The 27,313-nt window shown below is 55.6% G+C and overlaps 1 protein-coding gene across 1 annotated transcript; it reads left to right on the forward strand.

Annotated features, from left to right (window-relative positions):
• The first annotated feature begins 888 nt into the window (after window positions 1-888).
• On the forward strand, window positions 889-22,876 carry PROM2 (prominin 2). Its single transcript, XM_067532307.1, has 23 exons — window positions 889-1,153; window positions 1,897-1,946; window positions 2,368-2,570; window positions 3,271-3,391; window positions 5,558-5,621; window positions 5,793-5,882; window positions 6,276-6,475; window positions 6,694-6,768; window positions 6,858-6,921; window positions 7,985-8,144; window positions 8,816-8,968; window positions 10,443-10,566; window positions 13,774-13,865; window positions 14,221-14,305; window positions 15,291-15,437; window positions 16,094-16,165; window positions 16,359-16,451; window positions 17,098-17,151; window positions 17,502-17,582; window positions 17,955-18,023; window positions 19,546-19,635; window positions 21,254-21,360; window positions 22,813-22,876. The coding sequence occupies exons 1-23, from the start codon at window positions 889-891 to the stop codon at window positions 22,874-22,876; spliced, it is 2,523 nt and encodes an 840-aa protein (XP_067388408.1).
• The last annotated feature ends 4,437 nt before the right edge of the window (window positions 22,877-27,313 follow it).

Consider the following 27,313-nt stretch of genomic DNA (forward strand, 5'->3'; position numbering starts at 1 on the left):
CTGGCTGGAGTAGAGCGGGTTTATTCACTCTACACAGGTTCATCAAAGGGGGAGTATGGGGGTCATGTCCAGAGAGCATGGCACTCCACTGTACTAGTGTTCCCTCGTGCCGTGGGACGCAGAGCATAAGTTAGAGCAGCCCTGAGGCTGCAGTCACTTACACTGAGGGGACCAGACAGGGTCTTGCATGGCCCCTGGAGTATGGGGAGCACACAGAGGGATTAAAGTCACCTTAAACTTCCCCTGTCCAGGGAATCAGCTACTTACTGCCATCAGCCCAGTTTGGAGTACCTGGTGACCCTCTAGATTAGATAGTACCCCCAGGAAGGAGGGGGCAGGGAGTGTGTGTGAGGCAGTGATGGGAACACACAGCTCCTGTCTCCTCTCCTGCCCCCTTGGGCCTGCTGGTCTCTCCAGGCCCCCCCCTTTCGGAGAGGGAGTGCTGGCACCGAAGTGCTCAGTGGCTGGGTAAAGCAGAGCGGATTGTGAAAGGGGCCTGGAACAGCTGCTGGGAGAAGCGCCTCACCCGCCTCCTCTACCCCGCCCTGCCCCATCCCTGGAGCAAAGGGAAGCGAGCCACTGCAGCGCCTGGGCCCTCAGGAGGCATCCAACCAGTCGGGCCAGTTTCGGAGGCGCTCCAGCTGAAGAGGAGGGAGCAGGGAGTGTCAGAGCCAGGGATGCCTCTCCATGGGCCCTGTGTTGTGTGCAGCAGCTGGGAGCACGGAGCGGGTCTGGACACCTCTAAGGAGATCTCCACGCTCAGTGGCTGCTGGCTTCAAAGCACAGCCCCCGTGGGAGGGAACTCTTCCTCAAGGGCTGGGTCTCCTTGGATCTCCATTGCTAGCCAGTCTCTCTCCCCGGGAGAGCCCACTGGCTGTTTCTGAACCAATGCAGACCCCTCAGCCCAGAGGAGACCGGGGCTCTGGATCAGCATTGCCTCGGCACATGTCTCTGGCCTTAGCCTTGGTTCTCCTGGGCCCAGTTTGCTCCCAGCAATGTCTGCCTGGAAACCCCCTCCTCATCCACCAGTTCATGGAGATAGGCACTGACCAGCGGGTCCCCGCCCAGCATCGGGTCCCAAGCTCTCTGGATCCGCTCTATGGCATCGTCCGGCACTACCTGGATGTGGTCCAGCAGAACCCCTTCCCCACAGGTGAGCCAGAGAGCTTCGGGGCAACCTGGGGAAACCCCCCATGCCAGAGGAAGGGACCTGCACAGGGCCCACTTAGAGGAGGGTACCTGGATCCCAAACACTTTGTGTGCTGAGTAAAGCTGTGCCAGTAACAGAGTTTTTGGCTTGCTGGCAATTCCAGGGAGGAACAAATCCGAGGAACAAAACTTTTCAGCAGGTTGGAAAGTCAAAAGAAAATTTGTTTTGGGTCGAGCTCAACATTTCGTTCAACCCGAAACGTTTCATTTCGATTTCAGGCATTATTAAGCAGTTGAGAACCGTGACCCAAAAACCAAGGAACTTTCCAAACACAGCCGTTCAGTAGTTGTCTGCAATGTTTTGTTTTGGCTGAAACAATTTGCTGAAGCTGGCATGAATTGGCACAACGTTTAGGGGTCACCCAACTGGCATTTTCCGCCAGTCAAAAAAAAAAAAAAAAAAGTGGTGGTCGAAAATCTCACCCAGCTTTAGTATCGAGTGCTTCTGAAATTCTGGCTCTGACGGTGTCCTTTGAGCACTGACCGTCTGGCTCTGAGTTCTTTGGGAAACCGGTCCCCGTGCCCCCCCCACTGGGTGCAAGGTGGAGGGTCGGAGTGAGCTCTTGCCATTGGTGGAAGATCGAGTTTGGCACATCCTGAAGGGTGGGTGGTGGCAGGGAGAAGGCGAGGAGGGGGAAAGGCGACTGGGTTTGGAAGTTGTACAAGTCATTTTTTGTTGCTGCACAGAGCTGTTCAGAGTGGCCCTGAATGACCCGTCGTCCGTCAGAACTTCTCAGGTGAGCAGTGATGGGGTTCACACGTATCTTGGGGGGGCATGGCCCAGCTTCACTCGCTCCTCCTCCGTATTTTGCTAGAGCCCACCCATGGCGCTGCAGGCCACTCGAGTGGACATAAAGATTTCCTTGGGTTACTGCAGGGCGGGGAGGAGCGGGTGAAGTGCATAGGGGATTAGTCGAGTGAGATGCGGGGTAGGAGGAGGTGTGTGGGGTGGGGTCAGAAGGGTGAGGCGGAGGGCTTGGGAGGGATGGGGCAAGGAGAAGAAACAGGCGAGGGGTGGGAGGGGAGGTTTGGGGCAAAGGGAAAGTGGATGGGGTGGGGGATGGATGGGGTGGGCTAAGGGGAGGGTGTGGGGATGGATGCGGGGCTAGGCAAGGGGACACACGCCCTCTCTGAGGAGGCCCCTGCTTGCTCCTCCAGGTGATGCACTATGAGGCAGGCTACATCGTTTGTGCCGCGATGGCTTTGCTCTTCTTCGTGATGGTGCCGGCGATTGGTCTGTGCCTCTGCTGCTGCCGGCCCCGCCGGCGCTGCGGGGGGCACATCAAGGCCTACCGCCGCTCCCTCGCCTGCCGGCGCAACCTCCTCATGGTCTGCCTCTCCCTCACCACCGTCATCCTCCTGTGAGCGAGGGGCCGGGCCGGGGAGGGGTCGGGGGGCGAGCGGGGAGTGGAGGATGGATGGAGGGGAGCGGAGACGGCAGACAATCAGCTAGTCCATAGTTGGGGGGGCACCGTGAGAGGATGATGGGGGGCAGGGCTGGTCTTTCCATGTAGGGTGGGTGCCCCTGTGAACTAATGTTCCTTTGGGCATTTCCTGGTCCCCTTCTGGAAGCGACTGCCGGCCACGGGGCACCCAGAAACGGAGGCATTCCAAATCAGAGGCTGTGTATGAAAAATGTGGCCTGAAATCCTGAATTTTTCAACCCCTCCAAGACCAGCCCCGCCCTCCCCGCATCAAGCCCCACTGATCCATCCCTCTTTTCTCACCCTGGCACCCCTGGCCACCCCCGCTGACTTGGCCCCGGGTTCCTGTTCCCCTTCACCTCTCTCTCACCCTTGAGATCACAGAGCTGTCCAGAGAAGGGTTGAGATCCAGAGTCGGGATGAGAATCTGAACCAGGCCAAGGTCTGGGTCATTTGGATAGATCTGGGGACTGGGTTTGGGCCAGCCATGAAGCCCAGAGCAGGATTTGAACGTTCTCCCTGCCCGTGGGGTTGGGTCGGGCCCCTCTCATGTCGGAGGGGGTGTGGGACAATGGGAGATTTAGTCCTCTTTGAAGCACTGAGCACAGGTGACCCGGTCTGGCCCCGTCTCCTGCAGGGCCGGCGTTATCTGCGCTTTCGTTGCCAACCAATGGGTGAAGGACCAGATGGAGCCCGGTGTCCGAGCCGTGCCAGCCACGCTACGCACTTTGAGGCGGCACATTGACAACATGCCACAGGTAAGCCGGAGCCGCCTGGCCCATTTGCTGTCGGCCCACAGAGCCGGGAGCGATACACAGACGGCCGCACAGGGATGCCTTTTTACCTCTGGCTGTGACTGTGCTGGAGAGGGAGAGGAACGTGGGCATGTCGCCCTGCAGCCAATGGCTGCCCATCGGGGGCGCTGTCGCATCCCCACTCACCTCTGGCCACTTGCAGTGAAATCCTGTTTAGCCCCTAAGTCTCCCCTGCTCGTGCCTGTGGCTGGCCCACACTTTGGCAAGATGGGCATCTTCTGCCTTCTGGCTGGGGATAGGATTGACTCTGCCCCAGCGCTGCAGAGCTTGAGGGAGGAGATCCCCGAACGCAGTGGTAGGGGGTCCTGCAGGTAAGGGATAAGGTGCAATGGTAGAAGTGAGAGGGGAGGGGGTCCAGGACCCTAATCTTTTATGATTCTATGTCTGGGGATGGATAGATTTGCCCCAGGATCCAATCCACTTGGCAATCCCTGCACAAGCTGCAGGTGTCTACTCCGAACCGGGTCTCCTTCAGCAAGTGTCAGCTGCTGTGCAAGAGGAGACTCGGGCAACGCAGGGCCATGGTGTGTCAGCCACTTGCTCAAAGGTGGCGTTTTCTGCTCTGGTTGGCTGGGAACGCCCCATTGCAGGCTGAGCGAGCTGCCTGGCCACCCCCGCGGCAGGGCTCCTCAAAGGCTGCTGCACTTATGCGAGTGGACAGGCAGGCGTCCTCCGAGACAGCCGCGAATCCAGGGCATGGAAATCAGCATGAACATCCCCTGAGCCTGGAGATGACACTTGTCGCCTTTGCAATGTGCTGGGGAAAGCATGGAGCCGGGGAAAGGCTGAGGAGGGGGCTAGCAGCTGGGCAAAGCTGCACCAGCGTCCTGATTGCACGGAGAGTGGGGTGCTGTGCAGAGGTGATGGGGCACCTTGTGGGATGGGATGAAGCACAAGAGTGAGGTTGAGCAGAGCGCTGAGCCCCATGGTGGGTGCAGGGTGGTGCTGCACAGTGGAGTGGGAGGGGGGGCTCCTGAGCACTGGAGAAGGTGGCTGCTGCTGAGTGGGGCGGGGTATTTTGCAGTGGGGTTGGGTACGCTGCGTGGTGCGGAGGAGCAGAACGGGGTACAATGGGGGGTGCTGTGCAGCGGGGCTTGTGCCTGGGTGTGCTGGTTTTCCTGTGTGAGCGGGGCGTATTAGCAGGGGGACAGTGTAGATCACTGTCCTCTGCCACGGTCACAAAGGGGACCCCTTCCTCTGCCCTGCAAACTGGTTCAGTTAGCTGCTTTGCTCTGCACGCTGCGCAGCTGCAGCCTGCCCGGCACTAGTTACGGCTGCGGCACTCACTCACCCTCCCAGCTCCTGCATCGGGGCCAGAGGGCAGCCTAGGAGAGCAGCGCAAAGACAGGGCGTGATCCACAGGAAGCATGGATCCCCAGCCCAGCGCCTGGCCACAGAGCCCGGGGCGAAGCGCTCAGCAGTTGCTGTGTGAATGGAGAGCAGGAGCAACGGCCGCTGGCCTGTAGAGGTTATTGTTAGGGAAACGCCGACGCTAGAGACAGGGATCTTGGGGACCCGTCTCACCTCCCTGGGCGGGTCAGGACTAGGCATTGTCCATGCCAGTCAAAGCCCTTTGTCGTCACTAGGATGTTGATAGGGCGCGACTGGGAGAGTGGAGCTAGTGACCAGGGTGCTGGCTGCCCATGCCTGGCGAGGGGACCCAGGCACGGCATGTTATTCATGATTAGACCCCCTGGAACCAGCCTTTCATCAGACCACGATGGGGACCACGACTTGTCCTGAGCCATGGTCCGCTGACTCGGCTCGTTACAGGCAGTCCACGGCGGCAGGACGAGGCCTGAATGGGACGATCCCTCGGGAGAGCTGGGGCGGGGCGAGAATGGGAGGGTGCTGGGGTCCAGGACAATTCACTTCTTTTGAAGCAAAACTGGGATGGCTACGTGGAATGGAACAAATCCAAGGGCTGTTCGCTCTCCTGGGGGACCCCTGTCTGGGGGCTGGAGCACAATGGACCCTGGCCCACGCAGAGAGACAGAGGAGCCCAGCCAGGTCTCTGGGCCCAAGCAATGATCTGCCCCAAGCCAGCTGGCCATGTTGATGCAGCCTCCAGGGGGCTGAGTGAGACCTTTCTTTGCGTCTCTCCGGCAGGGGGTGCAGTCCATCGTGGAGCAGTTTGCAGTCCCCAGACAACAAATAATCGGCGACCTGAACAGTGAGTGTCTGGCCGTTGGCCTTTCCTCTTCTAGACCCGAGCAGTCCCCCCCTTCCTGGGAGGCTTGGTACGTGGGGGAGAGGAGAGCAGCTGCGTGACCCCTGTTCCCAGCTCTCCTTTCTGAGTAGTCCGGCGTCAGCAGCTCACCACGGGCGGTTTGGTGCTTTTCAGATGTCAGCCGGAGCATTGGCCTCGCCATCCATTCGCAGCTGAAGGAGCGGGTGTATTCTGCGCTGGCGGCCATGCAGGGCAGAGCACGAGGTAAAGCAGGGGCTGATCTTCTCCTGCGGGTGGGACTGTCTTCCGTTGCTGTTAGAGCTGACTTTAGAGTCCTCCAGGCCAGTCCTTGGAACCTCCTCAGCCCACACTAGGATGGGGATGGGTCCAACCGCCCAGAGATCGTCTCTGCCTGCCTCTCCCTCTGCCCCACATTGGCTCCCCATCTCATCTCTCACCCATATCCTGAAGCTGCCACTCCCCTCTTCTAGTGACCAGCCTTGCTATCTCTAGCCAGCGCTGGAGATGACAGCCTGCGTAGCTACTTGTGTGGCAGCCCGGCAGGAGGGCGTGGGGGCGAGCCTGCCTGGGGGGGAACAGCGGTAGTGGCACAGATGGAGCAGAGCGCCAGAACTAGCATTGGGCTTTTTCTTTAAGACCTACAGAACTCGCTGCACCATTTACAGATTATCAACAAGGTCGTGCGGACACTGACCCAGTACCAGGGCGAGCTGGGCCTGGTGCTGAGAGATCGCCGGGAGAGCGCTGTCTCCCTCCTGGACAGTCCTCGCTGCACGTCCTGTGCGAGGGCTCTGGGCAGAGCTCAGAGACTAGAACTGGGAGCCGACTTCAGCAGGGTGAGTGCAGGATCACAGCGAGAGGGCCTCCTCCTCCCAGGTCTGATGGAGGGATGGGTCTCTGTGGCCACTGGTCTCTCCATCTTTGTGTCCATTCGTTTGGTGCTGAGCATCCCTCGAGGCTGCTGCATCCACGTACGCTGGCTCAGAGGGGACACCCTCTACCAGGGCGTCGAGGGGAACTCCCCTGTTCATGGAGTGATGGTTTGTTCCTGCAGGTTCCGTCGGTGGAACAGGTTTTGAAGACACTGTCTGGTCTCCCCAGAGCTAACTTCCCAGACTTGATTCACAAGGTACGTGACTGCCAAGGCCTGGGGCCTGTTTGCAAAACTGAAAGCTGGTCCAATCTGGGGGGAGAAACCATCTCTTTTTGCTCTTCCAGGGCAACAGCACCTTCAACTCGATGCCAGACCTAGCCGTGGCAAAGATGGCCCAGGTTGTGCAGGGTGAGCAAAACTCTTTAATGGTCAGCTATGAAACCGCAATGCCTTTGCTTCTTGAGAACTGCCCCTTTACATTTTTAAGAACAAAGCCTGTCTGCAGAGACAGAAGCCATTTTGTTCCAGCGTGGCTGCAGACTGTTAGGATATGCACACCCTGTGATCGCCTCTGGGGACTTTACTTTTGTTCTTTCTTCCTTTGTTGTTTCTTTTAATCCATGCACCTGCCAGGCCCTGTGGCCCAGATCCTCAGAGGTATTTAGGCACCTAACTCCCACTGATTTCAATGGAAGTTAGGACCTAAATATCTTTGACATCTGGGCCTGGGAAATTATCCTGCTTATAGTTAATGGAACTGCAAGAAACAAGCCAATCTTTATCCTGAGGTCATAAATCCCTGAACATTGGAGTGAATAGTGGAAATACTGAAAGCACTAAACCTTCGGGAAGTGAAAGGCTCAGCCAAAGAGCCACAACAGAGACAGGCACCCGCTGTGCTTGGTGCGATTACAGTAGGAGACAGGCCTTGCCCTGTGGGAACTTACAGTCTAAATAGAGAGGACAGACTAGGAGGGTAAGTGACTGGCCCAAGCTCATCCAGCACATCAGTTGCAGAGCTGGGAGTAGAACCCATGTATCCTGAAACACGGGCTAGCGTCCTATCCATTATAGAGTCTGAGCAATGGGAGTCTCGGAGGGTATGTCCACAGACAAATCGCTCTGAGACAGGTCAGCAAGCATTCTGGACCTGGCTCCTAGGATCCGCCTGAGCCTGAGAGCTAAGTCTGAACATGAGATGGGGTCCGAGCCCCGTCATTTTGCAGTCCAGATTCCGGCAGAGGTTAGGGTTAGGGTGTGTTTACTTCACCTGGTAAGGGGCAGATTTACCTAGGATTCTGGCACCGGCTGGGTGACAGGGTGCATCCAGACCAGAGAAGGGATGTATTTTGTGAATGGTCCTGAAAGATCCAGTCCCTTGGAGAGAAGCACCAGCATTTGCCAAAACCCATCCCTGCCAGATGCGGGGCTCCCACTAAGCCTCTCCTACATCTCCACTCTCATCTTGCAGACCTAAAGGACGAAGTGAATAAGGTCAGTGAGAAGGTCCAGTCTATTGCAGACAACTTCCCGATCTCCGATTACACGCAGTCCATGAATGATGCTCTGCTAACGGCAGAGAACAGAAGCCACCCTTACCTGCAGGAAATGAAACATTATGAGAGATACAGGTAATGGGGCAGTGACTGCAGGTGTTTGAGTCTATGGACCTGATTCCGAGCTCACACCAGGGTGAATCAGGTGTCACTCCAGTGAAGTCAAGCAGGTTACATCCGTATGAAACCTGGGGAAATTAAATCAGAAGCAGGCTAACAATTTTCCTGGTTCAACCTCTAAATCCCTTCCATTGATCTCCACCCTCCGCTTATCTGTGGTCTTCACCACCGTAGCACAGACCTCTACTATTTGAGCTAAAGGAGCCACTTTTTTAGCAGGAAGCAGTAGTAGGCTGTTATCCTCTGGTGAACCACAACTCGTAGTGGCAGTCGCACCCACATTGTCAGTGTGTCACACTCCTTTAAGAGTGTCCAGAATGTATTGTACCAGTACCAGCTGCTCCTGGACTGAAGCCCTCTGGCTGCTGATAGCCCACTGAGAAGTTCAGGGCTCTCCTCAAAGCCTTCCAGCTGATCGCTTGGCTTCTTGCCCTGTAAGGTTCTGAGGCTGTGTCACGGTCATAAAATCCAGGCACCATGAATTCAAATCCAGCCCAGGATAGAAATCTGAAGTAAAACAACAGGCGTGTTGCTCTAATCTGCTTCCCCAAAGTGTGCGGCTCGTTCTTTAACCACCCCTGTGGCTCCTGACTTCTTCCCACCTTTTCGGCCTCTTCTCTCCCCAGGTGGATTTTGGGCATTTTTCTGTGCTCCGTAGTCCTGCTGGTTGTGGTCTGCAACCTCCTGGGGTTGTCCTTGGGCGCCTGTGGGCTCGCCGTGCGGGAGGATCCAAGCGACTATGAAAGCAGAGGAGAAGCTGGGGCCAAATTCCTTTTGGCGTAAGTGACTATTACTGCCCTGGCTGGGGGAGTGGAGAGTCAGGGGGACCCGAGCATGGTTGCTACCAGCAGCAAGTTGTTGTAGCGCTGTAATGCATCGGCAGCATGTGCTTCACAACACAGTGGCTCCTTTCACGCTGGGATTCATGTCAGAGACAGGTCTGGGTGGCAAAGTGTGTGTCTAGAGCCGATCTCCCCCAAAGTTTAGGGTGTTCCCAGCCATGGCTGGGTTTGGGCCCATTTTTAGGTAGTATGGTTGATATTTACGATGAATTCTTCACCTGCCCCCAGCATGTTTCATGAGAAGTGTGTTCAGTTCATGTGAATCTGTCCCTAACGCATCCCTAAAGTGTTACATGCGTGTGATTCACGTGACCATAGCATGTCTCAGGTTACCGTTGGATGGTTCCTTTGACCATAGCATGTTTCTTGATCAGTCTGTGCAGCCTTAAAATTAGAACTGGCTGAAAGTTTTTCACTGGATGTTTTTCACTGGGAAATGGCTTTTTGACCCAAAATTTGTGTGGAGAATTTTTGTTTTGATCAAAATTTCCAGTTTAAACCAGCAATTGAAAAACGTTGGTAAAAACTGTCCGTTTCTCAATGAAAAAAAACAAGCCGTTTTGAATAAAAGAAACACTTCTGAAATTTCCCCCCAAGTATAATTGTCCTTTTTTGACCCGTGCTACTTAAAACATTTCCCCTTTGGGGTGTGTGGTACCACTGGACCCTCTGGAACAACGGTCGCAGGGCGTAGTGCATTGTCCATCCCTTGCTGTCTTTCAGCCAAGACCGGCTACCTTTCTAAAAGATCTACCCTCGCTCAAAGAGGTGTTACAGGCTTGGTGCAAGAATCATTGGGTGACGTTCTCTGGTCTCGGTGATGCAGGAGGCCAAGCAAGATGATCGTAACGGTCCCTTCTGGCCTGACAATCTAGGAACCGATGGCCTTACTCAATTTGTTGTTTGGACTGTGAATTTGGTGGACGAGAGAGAGTCCTTCCCACAATCCTCACGTTGTGATTCCCCACTCAGCATGCGGGAGCTGGGTTCCCTCGGAGCACAGGCACACCGCAGGCCTGAGGAGCCTCGTGAGACAGATGGGGCCACGCCAGCTTTGATCTAGCCAGCTCACGTACCCACAGCAGTGAAGCCACGGCAGCATGGGCTGTGCAAGCCCACCTGGCACCCTGAGTGTGCCCTCAAGTCACACCTCTGACTGCAGCGTAGACATGCCGTGAGCCAGTGTGTCTCGGTTTTTGCTCCTTTTCCAGCCCACTGTGTCTGTGGTCTGCTCCTTCTAGCGTAGGCAAGACGATGTCACGGGACGGTTCTGTGCAGCTGCGGAGACGTGCGTGCGGATGCCGGGGGCAGCCCCCAGCGTGCTCTCCTCCCTGCTCGTTCCTGCAGAGTCACTGCATGCTAGGATGTCCAGCAGGGCGCTCCCGGTAACGTGCCTCCTTCTCTCTTGCAGTGGCGTTAGCCTTAGCTTCCTCTTCTCCTGGCTCCTGATTCTCTGGGTCTTTGCCACGTTTCTGGTTGGGGGAAATGTCCAGACGCTGGTGTGCAAGAACTGGGCCAATCAGGAGATTTACAAGGTAGGTCCCTGCTTTCTTGGTGGGCAGAACCTGGCAAGCTGCAGGCTCAGGATAAAGGGCAGGATAAACCTCCACAGGCAGAAGAACCGGCTTGGGTGGGGCCATGCACCTAGGCTGTGAGAGCCAGTACGAAGCTGAATAGCACACACACTCATGGCCATGCAAATCCTGTGCGGATCACTGTATGCACACACACTGTCTACAAACGGGTGTGCACTCCACACTGCTGGACACACACCTGTATTCCACCTCCCACACGCATTGCCAAGCCATACACGCCTGCATATTCCATAACGCGTTGTGCATTGTGCACGCTCATTGCCAGGCCCGGAGCGTATTGATTACACACACACGCACTCCACATGCACACACTCATCACCCTACACCTACTGTACAGATTACTGTGCCAAGTATCTACACACACTTGTGCACTCTGTCCTGCTGTACACACCCACTGTCTTTATTACTTACACACACCGTATCACACACTCATCACCACATCGACCAGTACATACTCAGTGCGCACACACCTGCATGCTCCGTACCACATAGGTACACGCTCATTACCGTACTCACGGCTGCCTGCTCAGTGCACAAATACACCTGCAGATGCCACGTCGCACACACTATCCTCTCTCTCACATACTCTTTGCAGTGTGCCCACTCCATCCTTGCAAACTCATGCTCTCTAACACAATCACAAATGCGCACTCTGGCCTTCTTTATCTTTGCCCTCTGAGGCCCCTGTACTGTCCTGACATACCGGGGCCGTAAAGCCAGCCAATCTGATTCTGGAGCCGTTCCCTGGGATATGGGGGGCCCTGGGGTTAAGATGAGCCCATGATCTGATTCATGTGTGGGACTTAATCATTTGCACAAGTGTGCAGAAGGAAGAATCAGGACATGAATGGCTGTACTTGGCAGGTAGCAACCTGCCGGCTCCTGACTACTAGACTGAAAAGTTTTCGCTGCATTCTCTTCTCCATCACCACAATAATTAGTTTGGGTGTGTCTGCACCCCAGTCAGAGGTGTGTCTGCGGCACATGGAGACAGATCTAAGCTAGCTTTGAACTAGCTAGCTTAAATAACAACAGCAGCAAAGCCACGGCAGCGCAGGTTGTACGAGCCCAACCGGGACTGTGGGTATGGACTTGAGCGGCTGGCCCATGTGGCCGTGGCTTCACGGCTGTTATTTGAGCTAGCTAATGGAAGCAAGTTTGGGTGTGTCTACACACGTCTGAGTGCAGTGCGGACACACCCTGCGGGAGCTACAAGCTTGTCCTCCAGTCAGCCTGTGAGCGTGCACAGCAATCAATGCAGGCGTGTGTGAACGGGCAGGGTTATAGAAATGTCTCTGTGTGACGTGACACGATGGGAAAAGACACAGCGTCTGCCCCGCTCAGTGTCCAGTCAGTATCACAGCCCCTTTCCTTCACCCCCGCCTCCCATGTGCCCCTGAGGCTGAGGAATGTCTCAGCCGCCAGTTACACTGGCTTCCTGTGTGTCTCGCACATGCATTGTGAAAGGATCTGGAGGACAGGCCGAGAATCTGGCCCATTGTGTCACATCCACACCTGCCCAGCTGCACGCTGTTCTACATGGACACACGTAGCTGCATGCACACAGAGAAATGTTCAGATGCCCCCTCCTTTCCCTGTGGAGTTGCGCTCTGTAGATCACTCCAGAGAGGCAAGGCGATTCCACTGAGTTCAGCAAAGGTCCCCCACCAGAGATGAATTTGGCCCCGGGTCCCCAGTGTCTCCGAGCAGTGACCCAACTCTGCAATGACCAGTCCTGTCACCTCGCCTTATTCTGCAGTGTTTTGTGTGTAATCCAATAACGCGCTCGCTGCACGGTGCAGAATGATCCAATTATGCCCACGCCGGCCCTTTTCGGTACTTCACCCCTGGGCACAGTTGGCGCACACGGATCATTCCAGTGAATTAATTAAACCTCATCCAGCAACAGTGAACGCTTGATCTCACTTTGGGAGCCAACTGTCTCCGCAGCTTCCCTGCTCCCCCCTTTGACCAGCTGGGATTCAGGCAGTGGAGAGAGGTGCTGAGGCGCTCTGTCCTGCCCAGAGAGTAGCGGTGGGACAGCTCTGGCTGCAGACGGGCTAGCAATGCTCCTTTTGCTGCCCAAGGACTGAGTCTTCCACACAGAGGCAGATGTGATTAAAGGGAGCCAGGGCTTGCGGCAGAGTGGAGAAGCTCAGAGGGGAGGATTCCCCAGGACTGCAGCAAGCTGCATGTCCAGGTCTGTCAACGTGCCACCGAACACTGCAGTGATCATGAGATGTCCCCGTGCATCCATAGAGCCCTGTGGGAAGGGAGGGCCAGGGGCTACTGTTAAGACTGAGCTAGGCACGGATGGTACTCCAGAGCGTAGTGCTGTGGTGTTAGAGTACTCCAGGGTGTAGCATTACGGCTGTACTGTGCACCAGCCGTTTACAATGCAACCCAAGACAGCACTTGCGAGGGCCAGTCCAGGGGACAGAGGCTACTGGGGGGCTATTACCAATGACCCCTACCTCAGGGGACTCACCCACGGAGCAAGAGGAAATCATCCAGGATCCGTGTGTAGGAGAAGAGCCGGTGGTTAGGGTGTTGGAAGCAGCCTATGGTACTTGGGCTGGGGAGCAGGTGAACTATGGCGTGGCACTGGGGGACATTCCATAGGGAACAGGACATATGGGGACCATGGTACGGGTGCTGTGGGGTGCAGTAACCCCTAGTACTGCAGGTCAGGGGTCCCCTTTGGTGCAGCTGCGAGATCAGCCCAGTCTAGGTACAAGAAGAAGGTGCTGGGGTTTTGTGTGATTGGGCACGGTCAGACCGTGACACATCCAGGACAGGGCAGGTCACTGTGGGACTGTGCCCAGGTACAGATGTTGGTGGAAGCAGCCCGAGAAGTCTGGTATGGGGGGAATGTCCAGGATACGGGTGCTGGGGTGTGAATGTCGGGGGCGGGGATCCCTAAAGGTATGGATGTTGAACCCCATCTTCTCCAAAGCCTGTCAGTGACTTGCTCTGCTAGGCGCTGAGGGTGATTTTAGCCCCAGGTTGCTCCAGCCAGTTCCCTGAAGTCGAGCCCCTAAATGCTGTTGGGAACGGCACAGCTGGGATCTCTCTCTGCACCGACACATCCTGCTCTCCCCGACCCAGGGACCCTCTTCGTGTCTCATTTCTCCTCCTCCTCCCCAGTTTATTGACACTCCCGGCAACCTGCCTCCGTCCGTGAACCTCACCCAGCTACTCGGCCTGAAGAGGAGCCTTAACCTAACCTCTGCGTACCAGTGAGTACCATGCTACGGGGCTGACCAGGGGATCCTCCCCCTCATCCTGAACGCTGAGGCTCATTGCTGCTTCCTGTCGAACTGGTCTCCTTAGGAAACTCCTTGAAACAAAGGCCAGCCTGGCATGGAGCCTAAATCATATCAGGCCCCCCTGATTTTCCAAAGTCCCAACTCCCACCGACCTCTGTGGAACTATGGGTGGGGCTCAGGGCGCTAGGGAGGAGCAAGATGCAGCAGTAGCTTTGTGGAGCCACGGCACAGGGTGGCTTTAGGCAGATCCCCTCGTGGAGCGTGGTGCGGGAGCCTCTTCTCGCCTCTCTCCCCATGCTGGCTCCCTCTCCTGTCTCTGTTCCAGGAACTGTAAGCAGGGCGCAGGCCTCTGGGATGTTCTGCACCTCAGAGAACCCTACAATCTTGACGATCACCTCCTCATCAGCAAGGTGAGCCGGGGCTCTTCCCTGGGGGGCCTGTTCTCTCCCTCTCACCAGCCCCAGGGTGCCCCTCCGCAAGGCAGGGAATTAAACTGCCATGTTCATACAGTCACACTGTCCCCTGCTCCCTGTAAGCCCCAGATCTGCCCACTTAAAGGGAGATTTACTCTTTACGTTGATTTAGTCAAGGGCTTCTCCAAGGGACCCAATCCCTGGCCTCTCTTGCCCATCTCCATTTTCATCCAGTCCTGGGTTTCCTTCACCTCCTCCCTCCCAGCACGGACGTGGTGCAATCATCCTGATAGAGCGTAAGGGGAGCCTCTTCCTTATTCCATCTTCCTTCGACCTGGGCTTCCACAGGCAGCTGCCTAGGCCAGGAGAGGCTGTTACAGCCCTAGTTTGGGCACGTTGGTTCTGAAAGTTCCCGGTTCAAGCCCCCTTGTACAGCAACCCTCCCCACAACACCGCAAAATAGCATGAAGCTAATTGCTCTCACATGCGGAACGGCCCCTATCTGCTCAGATTCAACATGCACAATTTCTGACGGGCGCTGAATAAGTCCTCCCCGCGGCATGAGGGAACAGCTGGCCCGCCAGGGATGAAGGGGGAATCTGGGTCTGAGATGAAGCGTGTGTCTAACAGGGAGGGATCCCTACTGGGTGAAGTAGCATACAGGCGTGAACATCAGGCTATTCTGCTTTTGTAGCACAGGGATGGGGTCTTTACTGAGCTAACTGGTTTGGGGTCATCTGATTTGCCTTTACTGGGCTGACTGGTTTGGAGCCCATTCCACGGCTCGAGCTCTGCTGGGCTGACTGGTTTTGTCATGCTGGGCTGGAGCGGGGTAAAGTTACAGCAGCTGGTGGTCACACAGCCTCTAAGGAGCTAGGGCCCGACCCAAAGCCTAATGGAAAGGCTCCCTTTGACTTCCCTGGGCGGTGGGTCAGGGGCAGCTCCCCTGGGACTCGCCGTCATGGTCCTGCCGTGCCCTCAGTACACCAGAGACTTCCAGAAGCGCCTCGACAACTTCAACGTCCACTTTGAAGAAATCCACCTCCTCGACAGCAAGGGGAGACAGGACCTGGAGACCTTCCGGCAGAGCGGGATCGACCAGCTGGACTACCCCGCCTTCCAGGCCGAGGTGAGGCATGCCAGGGCAAAGCTGCAGCTCTAGGCTCCTGCCTGAGGCCGGAGCAGAGACACCAGGCAGGGGGTCGCCCTCTCGATTGGCATCCTCTGCAGTGCCCTTCCTCCCGCCGCGTCCGGGAATTGAGATTGACTGGAATCCTCCAGCCTGGCTCTCCCGCCTTGCAGATCCTGGGTCAGCTCCCAACCTCTCCTTGCCCTGACAGAGGCGTCTGCCCCATGCACAGACCCCCTGTCCTGCTTCCACTGCCCTTGACCCCATCCCTCTCCTAGATAAGGCTCGTCAATATGCTCCCGGTCCTTTTGCCTGTTCTCCAGCCTGCTCTCTTGCCAGCCTCACTGTGGCAATTGCAGACACTCCAACCCCGTCCTGTCTTCACTAATGCTCCCTCTCGCTGCAGAGGGAAGGGTGGGTGAAGGGATCCCTGTGTCCATCGGCCCACCTTCTGCCCAGGCTACCCGTGAGCGTTGAAGCCTGTGGGGTGGCAGGGCTCTAACTGACGTCAGGACCCAGCCTGTGGCTCGGGGGGCAATGCCCAGGCCTGACGCTAATTGCTGGTGCTCAGTGAGTGTTCATAAAGTTTGCCCGGCACGCTGGGATCCTTGGCTGACATGGGGCTGCAGATGTAACGCACCGGCTCCTTTCTTCAGATGCAGAACCCTGTGGTGAGAACAAGCCTGGAAGACCTAGCCACGGATCTGGAGGGCCTCCGAAAAATTCAGGTGCGTGCAGCGTTGACCTGGAGGGGAAGGAGGGAGGTGTCCTTCACAGGGGTGAGGAGGGGAGACCAGAAGATGCATGTGCTTAGCCTCCTGCTGCCCAGCGCTGCCGCCTTCCTTCCCCCCAGCGGCTCCCGTGCTTCCCAGCTGACCAGGAAAGCCGTCAGTGACTGGTCTCGCTGGTGTTACCCTGCAGAGCAACCTCACGATAGCAGGACGGCTGGCCAACGAGTCCCAGGCCCTGCGGAAAATCCAGAACTCCACCGTGCTCACGCAGGAGGCCCTCGTGGTGAGTACGTGACCCGTCTCCTCCAGGCCGGGTTAGGGTCGCAGCCCGCCCTCAGCTCTCAATGGCGCAGGCCTAGCCCCAGAGGAACGCAGCGTGGGAAGGGCACAGGGCGTCCGTTGGGCTGTGTCATTCATGGGGGTGAGCCACAGATCTCTGCCAGCACCTAGGTGCTGGAAGGGATGGGGAAAGTGAAGGCTTTCACAGAGCCCTGGGAGCCCGAGACCAAGGGGGGATTGAGGGCTGTATGACAGACCCCTAGGGGCGTGAATCCCAGACGAGTCGGCCCAGGGGGAAGGTGGAAGGAAGGTTCCTGGACCCCACGTTGTTGCCAGGGGTGGGGGTGAAACTGGTGACAGCAAAGAGCGGGGGTCCGTCTGCCAGCCGCGCCCAATGAGTTGCCAGTGTTGGTCCAGTTCTTCACAGGCAGGTCAAGCAAAACCTGCCGATGCGACCGGGCTGCCACAACTGAGAGTCACAGAGCGAATGGCCACGAAGAGGGAACTCCCAGGGCAGGACCGGGGCTGCGGCCCCTGGGTGGGCGTTGGGAAGGGAAGGCTGCTCTAGTCTGGTCCGCACTCAGGCTCCAGGCTGCCGGCCCCGCCCTTGAAGTGGAGGGACCATGTCTGAGCCTCCCTTTGCCTTGCAGGCGAAGCTGAATGAGAGCGTGCAGTTCCTATCCGCCGTGGCAGCATCCCTCCAGGTACGGTTACCGGGCAGACCGTCTGTCCCCTGGGAGTGGGAATGGTACACCAAGGGTGTGCGCAGGGGTGGCCCCAGGTTCTGGGTGTTACAGGCAGGAAACGCCCTGCCCTGTAGGGACCATAAGGAGCAAGTTGCACGGGGATAGGGACATGTGCCTCCTTCCCATGGCGGGTGTGAGGATCAGTGAACTGCCATGTGATAGTCCTGCCCTTCCATCCTTAATTAGAACCCCTGCTCCTGGAATCCCCCCTCTCAGCTGTCCGTCCCCCTGCCTTGATTCCTAGCACCATTCAACTCTTCTAGGCTATCTAAAGTGCCTCTCTCCTTCCCGCCTCCCTCTCCCCTTAGACCCTCATGAAACAGACGACGGCCGAGATCACCCTTGTCGAGACCCAGCTGCCTGCGCAGGCGCAGAGGGTCCTGAAACACGTGAGTGAGGGAGGGACCTTAACCCCACAGGACGTTCAAGGGCAAACCTCCTGCAGCATGGCAAAGCCGGGAGGTATCAATCAGCTGGAGGAAACCACAGAGATGGCTGCATAGCAGCCTCCAGGCCTTCGGGAGCCCCCTACTCTGTAACCAGCTCTATGGGCCTGCCTACAAACCCAACACTGGCGGGGCATCTGGGACTGCCAATCCAGAGTGGCAGCGTGATCCTGGGTAGCTGGAGATCCAAAACAAACCCAAAGCCTGTGTGAGCAGGTGCCTGCTCTGGGCAAGGCTACACCCCGGGGCCTAGAATTCCTCACGAGCCCTCTGGAAGCCATTGTGTGTCCTTCAGGCTGTCTTCTGTTCCTCCAGGAGATCGGCTGCTTCACAAGGAAAGAACTGGGGTATTTCTCTCAGTACCTGAACTGGGTGAGGCGCACGGTAGGTGTTAACATTGGCAGAGGAATCTGTCCGAGCAGGCGTTGCTATTATTAGTATTTATTTTTATTACTGCTGCGGATCAGAGCCCCAGTCATGGACTGGGACCCCATTGCGCTAGGCGCTGTACAAACACAGAACAAAGAGAGGGGCCTGGCCCCAAAGACTTGAGAATCTAAGGCTACGTCTTCACTTGAAATGCTGCAGCTGTGCCGCTGTAGCACGTCAGTGTAGACACTTACTGCAGCGACGGGAGGTGCTGCAGGTAACCCACCTCCCCGAGAGGCAGTAGCTAGGTTGGTGGAAGAATTCAGTGCAGACCAGCTGTAAGGCAAGAAACAGCAGACAGAGACAGACAGACAGACGAGTGCAAGGAAACAATGGGGCAGTGTTGGTCCACGTGATTGGCTGGGAGCTCAACACACCAGCGGCGGCAGACTCACCATTGTCAAGTTTTTTGTAGGCGTCAAGGCAAAGGAGAAGTGTGAGGGAGGATTTGAAGGAGGCTAGTGAGTGAGTTTTGTGGAGGAGTACAGGGAGCCATCCTCCCAGCATAAGGGGCGGGATGGGAGAAAGACAGGGGCTTGTTTGAAATGTAGCAAGTGGGCAAGCGAGGCTAAGATTATGGGCCGGTCAGAGGTGGGAGTTGACCTGTCAATACTGAATGAGAAGTGGTAGGATGGAGAGAGATCACAAAGGGCCAGGAAAGTGAAGACAAGAATTTTATGTTTGATACAACAGAGAAACGGGAGCCGATGAAGGGATGCAAAAAGTGTAATGGTCAAAGTGACAGGCTAGGAAAATGATCTCCCCATGGGCATTCTTAGTTTGAAGCCCCCACCAGGGCTACAGAGCTGGGAGGCTATGCAAGTACCATGTCGGATGTTCTTGTGATTAAAGGGATGTGGGTTTGATTCTGACACAGCCTCCCTGTGTGCCTCAGTTTTCCCTCCTTTAAAATAGATCCCTGGCTCTTTTCTAGTACTTTTTTAGCCATAGATCTCAAAGTATTTTGCAAAGGACACCAGTATCTTTAGCTCCATTACAGCAGGGGAAACTGAGTCACGGGGTATGAAATGACTTGCCCAAGGTCACCCGGCAAAGTAGGGGCAGAGCTGGAAATTGAGCCCTAGTCTGCCGAGTCCCACTCCAGTGCCCTCTCCACTAGACAACGCTGCTTCCCCAGATAACACCTCCCACCATGGGAGGAGGAATCTCTATGTCCTTGTGGGGTGGGGGCCAGCTGGGAAACTCAGTGAGCCCTGCTTCGTCACTGCAGAAATGCCCCTAAGGACTGCTCTGTCAAGGGCTTAGCTTCCATTGTCACACCTATGTCCATCTCAGCATCCGCTGTGCACCGCTCTGTGGAGAACCCAGCCCCAAGCGTGGGCCAGGCGGCTCCGAGCTGGCCTGCGAAGACAAATCTCAGTGGGTTGGGTGTTTGAGCAGCTGGGTTTGTGACTGTCAACCCCAGGTCATTGCCTGGATTTTCTGGATAAACTCACCGTCTCCTCTTTTGCTCCAGCTGACTGAGGACGTGGCTTCCTGCCAGCCACTCTCCACAGCGCTGGATAATGGTCGGGTGATCCTGTGTGACCGCATCGCTGAGCCCTGGGTAAGGACAGCGGGCTTGGGCTAATGCCTGGGGCTGAGCTCCCGTTCCCCCCTGCCCCGAGGAATCTATTCCTGGCCAGGCTGGGTGGGCAGCTCTCAGGTACCATGGAGGCAGCATTGGCTGTCCTGTTCCAGTGCCATCCAATCCCTGGGCACTGAACGACACCCAGTCTCCTCTCCCATCACCGAGAGCGTGGGGGGAGCAGAGTCACTCCCAGCAGCTGCAGGCTGACTCAGCGAGCCACTTCTAATTGTCCATCGGACGCTGTCAGCCTGTGCAAAGGGGACAGATGGGGGGTCCGTTCTTTTATAGCCAAGCACATGTGTATTGCAGCTGTGCCTGGATGCCCCACATGAAATCAGGGCCCCGCTGTGCTAGGGCCTGTACAGATACATAGTAAGACAGTCCCTGCCCCTAGATCTCACAGTCTAAGTCGATAAGGGGGAGGGGAAACTGAGGCACTGAGCAATAAAGTGAGTTGCCCAAGGTCACGGACAGATTGAGGGAGAGCACCCTGGTCTCCTGACACCTAAGCCTGTGCCCCATCCATGAGGCCAGGCTGCCTCCACCAACTGTGAATCGAACAGGATGTGAATCGAACAGGAAATGAGATGATAGGCCCTTCCGACCTTAAAGTCTATGAAGCCCAGGGGCCAGCACAGTCCTTGCTGTGACCGTCTCAGTCGTGGCATAAGCCAGATCAGCTCCAGTTGACCTCAGTGGACGCGGGCACCAGCCCGTATCAGGGCTGAATCTCGCCCCGAGGCTCTGTCCCCATCAGTGTGCCTGCGCCTGCCAGCCTATGAGCTCACCACCCCTTCAACTTGGCCTGGCTGAGCGCTGGGCGCACGGAGCTCTCACACTCTGCCCACCACAGCTGTTACTGCCAACATCAGCGCCCACACCCCACTCCCCTGCCCTGGCTCCTGCGACCCTGTCCCCCTCAAGCTCCTTGCTGGGTGATAAATGAGGCTGCTTAATCTTGTCTGACCAGTCTAAGTCGCCCCAAAGGAGATGCAGCCTTTGCTGAGATAGGCCAGTGCCAGATGAAAGCCGCCAGGCCTGGGGGGGTCACAGGGTGCTCTCCTCCTAAGCTGGGTGGGGAGCAGGGCTCCCAAAGGTTCGTTGCATGGCAGGAATTCCCAGGGCCCTGATCTGACAGCAGGGGCAGCGAGAGGGGGCCTTCCAGAGAAACGGACGGACCTAGGAACCGATGAATGCTGTCACACATTGGCTACCATGTGTGTGTGTGTGTGTGTGTGAGCGCAAGCGCATGCAGGCCACTGCCCTCTGCTGGATGGTATCGGTGCTGTTCCACTACATGTCATAGGCCTCCTACTACCAGCCAGCGAATCCCTTTGCGTTAGGAGGAGTTACGACCCCACGGAGCATGCGTCCTGCAGCTCCTCTGTGGAGTAAGGTGGCGCCCACAGGCCAGGAGCTAATGGCATTGGGCAGTGACTTCATCAGGTCCAGAGTCTGGCCCCCATACAAAGGGTCAGAGGCTCCCTGACAAACCTGCTTCCGTCTTTATCTAGAGTAACTGAGGGGCTGGCTCCCGCACAGGGGTGGGGTTTCTCTCTCCCTCACCCCCCACCCATTTGTTGTGTCATTTCAGAACGCCTTCTGGTTCAGCCTGGGCTGCTGCACCTTCTTCCTCATCCCCAGCATCATCTTCGCCATCAAAACCACCAAGCACTTCCTCCCCATCAGGAACCGGCTGATGTAAGTGGCAGGTGCTGCGCGCTGGGGCCTGCGCTCCGCCCCCCTCCTCGCCATGCAGTGACAGCAAGGGACCCACAGGAAAGGGAAACAGCTCGAGGAAAACCAAACAGCAGCTGGCAGGTGGAATTCCCAGCGTGAGGAGACATGCAGGCACTAGCTCTGACTGAGCTGATGGACTAAAAATAGCAGTGTGGCCGCAGCGGCAGGCGTGGGGCAGGGGTTAGCCAAAGCCCATCAGTGGTGCTAGGTGTGTACTCGGGCAGCTTGTCCGAGCCACTGCCTATGCTGATGTGGCTACCCCGCTATTTGTAATACGCCGGCTGGATCACAGCTACAGTGTGTGTGTCTATCAGAGCTGGGCATTACATCTCCTGGATGCTGTTTAGACATATCCTTAGAGAGACTCTATTGGAGCCATCCCCGAAAATGCCCCATCAAGAGGCCCAGAAGGGGAACCCTGGGCACATGTCCACCTAGGTCCCCCGGCGTCTCTCCATGTAGATGTCCTGCAGGGGCCCAGCAGCACCTCGATTCCCAGGGATATTTACCTATAGGCTGGATGGAGCGAGTGAGGTGAAAGGCCACAACCAGGGGTCAAGGAAGAGAAGAGGGAGACAGATAACATTTCACTTGCTTTTGATCCAGTCCTGTGCCTTACGGGCGTACTGGATGGATCTCTTATCCCTGGGATCCTGTCCCTCTTTGGCTGCTCCCTGAACCTTGAACTTGCATCCAAGAAGTTCCTGCGCATACTCAGCACTTTACCTGTTTGCAGAATGCAGAGACCGCCCCTGACGCAGCCGGCAGGGTGCACAAGTGCAAGACGCTTATTTCCTCTTCTCCGGTGCAGCGACATTTGGAGTATTGGCCCAGGACCACAGAAGGGGTTAACCCCCCAACACACAACCCCTGTGCCCTTCTCACACTTCTCGAGAGCTCCTACTCAAACATGGCTGGCGTTTCTTCCCTGTGCCACTGAGGGATGGAGCCCATAGGCCCTCGCTCCTGTACACGTAGGGTGAACGCCAGCCCTGTGCATAGGACTTGCGTGAGGTCCATGCACCATTGCACACGGGTTAGTTAGTTGCTGCTGCATGCCTGTGTCAGCTCTTCTGCCCAGGGGTCAATTCCCCCTTTAAGAGACAAGACGGGATGGATCCAGGAATTCCAGTGCATAATTCAGAGGCAGATTAAGGACAAACGGGTAACTACCATCCTGAACCGCAGCCTGCCTCTGGCCTATACAAGCTCAGCTCACTTAATTATCTAATGCCTCTGCCCCTCTTTACTGGCTCCTGAAGTCCTGTACAAAGAAAGGGATCATTTTACCCACCAGAGTAATGCTGCCTCCTCTGGAGCAGAGCCTGGCAGCTGTTTATTTGGCTGCAAGGTGATAACAGAAATAATATTGACTTCTCCCTTATTCTCCCTTTTTTTCTTCACCACCTCCAGCTCTACTGGCTCAGAGGAGACTTATCCCTTTCACATCCCCCGCGTTACAGCTCTCAAGCTGTAGGAAAGGGTCTCCGGCATCTCCAGGTAAGTGGGAGACTAGTTAATCTGGGAACTCATATCTCTGTGGTGGAGGACTCTTGAATATCCAAGACTCCTGGACCTCTAGACCCCTGGTCCCAGGCACGTTGTGGGTGGGTTCTTGGACCTTCATGTCACATGGGGATGGACGTTCTGGGATCTTCATGCACCATCGAGATGGAAGCTCCTGGACTTCTCTTTTGCAGGTCCACTTCAGAGCTTCTGGAGCCCCTGAACCAAGGTTTCTCTTTGGAGATCCTCTACCTTTGTGCCATGGGACTCTTTGTGGATATCAAGCTTTCATGTTGCAAATATTTCTGGAGGTCTCCCACACTGCTGAGTCAAAGCTGCCCCTGAGTTCTCCCATAGGTTTATGTCACAGTTGCTCTGGGGGGGTCCAGACTGTTCATGTCTCCCCAGGTAATTGGTAATGATTCCTTTCACTTGTAGGTCTCCTGGGGAAAGTGCCTGGATTCCTCCCAGTGCCAGAACCACCCCATCACAGACACTTCCCTTCCACTCTGCCTCGCCCTCTCCCTGTCGCTTCTGAGCTGCTGGGGGAGACTCCTACAGTGACTCCAGCATTGGCCCCATCTTGGATACATCCCTCCCACTCCTCAGCTCTTTCTCCCAAGCACCCCCCTCTGGGTACCCCGCTCACTGCAGCACCAGTGAATTTGCAGAGCATGGCAAAGCAGAAGGCAAAATTCCTGCCTTGTAGCAGCTGAGAAGGGCCTCGCCATGGTTCTGCATCTCCAGCCAATAAAACCTCCCAGATTAATTCATGTCTGCAGAGTCCTTCCAGCTTCAGACTGCTTTATGGTTCCAGCAAGTCTTTCTTAGGCTCTGTGAGTGAGTGAGCCTGCATGGCTCTCTCATCGTCATCCCAGGCCATCTGCAAACACGCATGCCTTGGGCGGTAACGCTAAATCCATGGTGCACAATCCCTGTCCCTGTATCCCACAGGCAGCACTGCCAGAATCCAGGCTCCCACTCACTTAGGTTGTTGGTGGTTAGGAGGATGGATATGTGACCTGATGATTGGATGACCAGATCTGCAGGGCCAAAGATCTGAATCTGGGCCCCACACCTTGGTCATTGTGTTGCTATTGGGCCACACACAAACCTCCGCTCCAAAGATCCCATGCGGAAGGGCAAGGGGGGATGTGAAATCCAGATCTCAGTTCTGTAGCTCAGGCTCATCTCTGCTCCCCAGGTCAGGGGTCTCCCTGGGATTCTTGCTTCCATGTCGGCTGTGCCAGTCTGGCACTGGAACGCTGGGCTCACAGAACGTCCTGTCACTGCTGCTTGGGGGAAAACCTACCTGGGTCTTCTCTTTGGGGATTCTTCCAGGAGGTGCAGGGCCCCTACTGCCAGAGAAAAGGACACGGTTCTAAAGTCGACCTCCAGCTGGGAGATCATCCCCTCCGTCCCAACTCTAGGCACCTAGAGGAAACTCTTCTGGCTCTCTCTGGGTGAACATGGGTCCTCATGCGTCTCTGGATTTCTTTCTGCCAAAGGGCAGGATACCGAGGTCCTGTTGTATTTTAACCCAGCTTGTAGAGCCCCGGCATTGGAATTTAGGGGACCAAGGGACGTCAATGCTGAAGGATGCTGATTCCATTAAAGCAGGAGCCCCCTTTCTAACCATGGCTTGCTTGCTGGTTTGTGCATCCATTCTGGCGCTGTGTTCTGGAGGGGAGGGATGGGCGAGGGTTGGGATGTGGTTGGGATGAATCCTCTCCGTTTTCTCAAAACACATTGGATTCCCCAGGCATCTGCTCTGGTGGGTCAATGTCAGAGGGCCCAGCTGGAGAGGAAGACCAGTCCCATGGTTACTATGCTAGCCTGCGACTGGAGAGATCCTAGAAATGTCCTGCTCTGGTGTAGGCTGTGTGTGTGACCCCTGGGAGGGAGCTGCATTGCGTGGCCGGGGAAACTGAGGCACGGAGCAGTGAATGTCCATGATCACAGAGTGAGTCCTTAAGCCACTCTGCCTCAGACATGAGTGTACGCTCACACATGCACAAACACATGTACACATGCATTCACACACCCACGTCATGTGGAACACACCCACACACACAGATACACACAAGCACACACACTTTGCGAGTGCGTGGCCCTATGAACACAGGCGCACACTGCTGCAAACACGCATGTGCAAACTGACACACACCCATGCGCAGCCTGTCTGGCACGCACAGACAATATACAATTGCCTAGAACCTCCGACCGACCCCAGAGGAGGTCTGTCTCTCACATCTTTTCCCAGCGCTTGCACGGGGTGCCCCAACGTTCTCGTCGAATTGGACTGGATCTCAGTGGAAGCGCTGCACCAGGGTGTCAGGCTGACTCAGTGCTTCTGGGCTGGAACTGATGGTCCCAGGGAATCTGTGTAAGTCAAACCTGAGGCTCAGAATTAAGCCCTCTCCTCCTGTACATAAATTTCTTTTGCAGCCTCTCGGTAGGTCAGACATTACTTTTTTGACGGTGCAGTAATAGGAAGGGACTGGAGTTGTTCATCCAGTTAGTCCCTTCCAATCCTACAGCCTATGAATCGCTCGCTCTGTGTAGCGAGGAAGCCCCTCCAGCCTGGTGTCTGGATAGTGCACAGTGATTAAGAGCAAATGCATTTCAAACGGAATGGACTGCCGAGCGCAGGGGCGGATAATGATGGCAAGCGCCAGGGGCTTTGCAGGATTTACGTATGCATCAGAGAGGGGCACTCTGCCACACGCTGTGGCAGAAAGGAGGGACTGGAGCTGGCTTCAGGAGAAGGGTGGTGGGGTGGGGAGGAAGTTTCAGGCAGGGATTAAAAAGCGAGAGGGGGTTTTAATCAGTGCTGCTGAGATTAAGTTGGATTAGGGAGAGCTGTTCTGCAAGGGCTTTGGGAAGCATTTCAGTCCGTCTTCCCCTGGCATGCAATTCAGTTCTCAGCAGAAACTTGAACTTATGTGCTGCAGAGCGCTGACTCCGCTACCAGGGATGATCATATTACTTTCCTGCTACTGACTGATTGCATAACCTTGGGCAAGTCACTTAGCCTTTCCGTGACTCAGTTTCCCTCTCTATAAAATAGTGATAATGATAAAGCCTTTGTATGATGCTCTTGTGCTTGATCTAAGGGCTAAACTTGATTTAATGGGGGCAAGAAATCGCTGTAGCACCTGGATATTCTTCAAAGGAAACTGACTTCTAATGCTGCAGACAGGATGCTCCGACTTGTTTATTGTAATCATGCCTTTGATGTCAGCATGAAACGGTGCTGCACAGAATTTCAGCTGAAACCTTGTTTAGAAAGGAGCAGACTGCACCTGCTGCAGTGTCTAATAGCACATGAGGTTGGCTCCTCCGTTTACAATGTTTGCTATTGAGATCCTACCCAGTTCATGTTGTTGTTTATTATAATGAAGCCTTTGGTGACACCAGTATGAATCTGAGCTGCATTATCCAGGGATCCCACCCCATGGAATCTTTTTATTCCAAGGCAAAAAACAGGGATCCATTCCTTAGCAGAAGATTTTGAAAGTGGATTAAAATAGGGATCTGTTTCTAGGGATTTCTTCTAGCACAGAGCCCAGGGAACTGCTTCCAGGGATCTCCTAAGATGCAGTAAACAAAAGATCTTCTCTGACACAGTAAACAAGGGAAACGCCTCCAGGGATCCCGTTTGTCGCAGCACAGAGATCTGTTTGTGGGAATCTCCTGTAACACCAGCACAGGGACCTGTTTGCAGGGACCTCCTGTGAGGCAGAGCTGTAGCAGAGGAAAGCTGATTAGGAAGTCCAGTGATTAGGGCACTGGGCTAATACTTGGGAAACCCACATTTAACTCCCTGTTCTGCCATAGACTTCCTGCATGACTCTGAGCAAATCACTCAGACTCTCTATGCCTCAGTTCCCCACCAGTGCAATGGGGACATCAGCACTGCCTCACTCCATAGGTGCGTTGTGTGGATAAATAGGGTAAAGATTGTAAAGTGCTGGCTACTACAGTAACAGGGGCCAGAGAAGCCAGTAAAATAGACTTGCCGGGATCTTCTGGGACACAGAACCCAGGGATTTCCCCTCCAATGCCTGGAAGTGGAGAATTTCCCCTTTAAATTTCCCCCTGAATGCTGGGAAACAGATAGTTCCAGTCCCGTTTTTAAAGGGATTTTTATTTTAGGCTAATTGGCTTTCTTAAAAAAAAGAGAGAGAGAAGGAAGGGGGATGCCATGGGTTCTGTTTCCATGGAAACTAGCAGCCATAGGCTGGTGTGTTGCATGTCACAGTGAGGGAATAATGGCCTGAAAGGTAAACTTGGCATAGGGATGTTTCCTTTGTTGGGGATGTTTGAACAAAGACAAAAGCAGCTGCCAGGATCTCGGTCCCCATTTGCATCTCATACGAGGCACGGTGAGAGTGACCAAATGGGA

This window comes from Emydura macquarii, unplaced genomic scaffold (genome assembly GCF_026122565.2).
Source record: "Emydura macquarii macquarii isolate MOO-44397 ecotype Brisbane River unplaced genomic scaffold, CSIRO-AGI_Emac_v2 contig_3257, whole genome shotgun sequence".
Classification (NCBI taxonomy): domain Eukaryota; kingdom Metazoa; phylum Chordata; order Testudines; family Chelidae; genus Emydura; species Emydura macquarii.

Excerpts from the sequence above, each read along its gene's own strand:
- PROM2 (XM_067532307.1), top strand. The coding sequence starts at position 889 with ATGCAGACCCCTCAGCCCAGAGGAGACCGGGGCTCTGGATCAGCATTG. Across the intron at positions 17,583-17,954 it reads CGCAGAGGGTCCTGAAACAC|GAGATCGGCTGCTTCACAAG; the intron begins GTGAGTGAGGGA and ends CTGTTCCTCCAG. Across the intron at positions 18,024-19,545 it reads TGAACTGGGTGAGGCGCACG|CTGACTGAGGACGTGGCTTC; the intron begins GTAGGTGTTAAC and ends CTTTTGCTCCAG.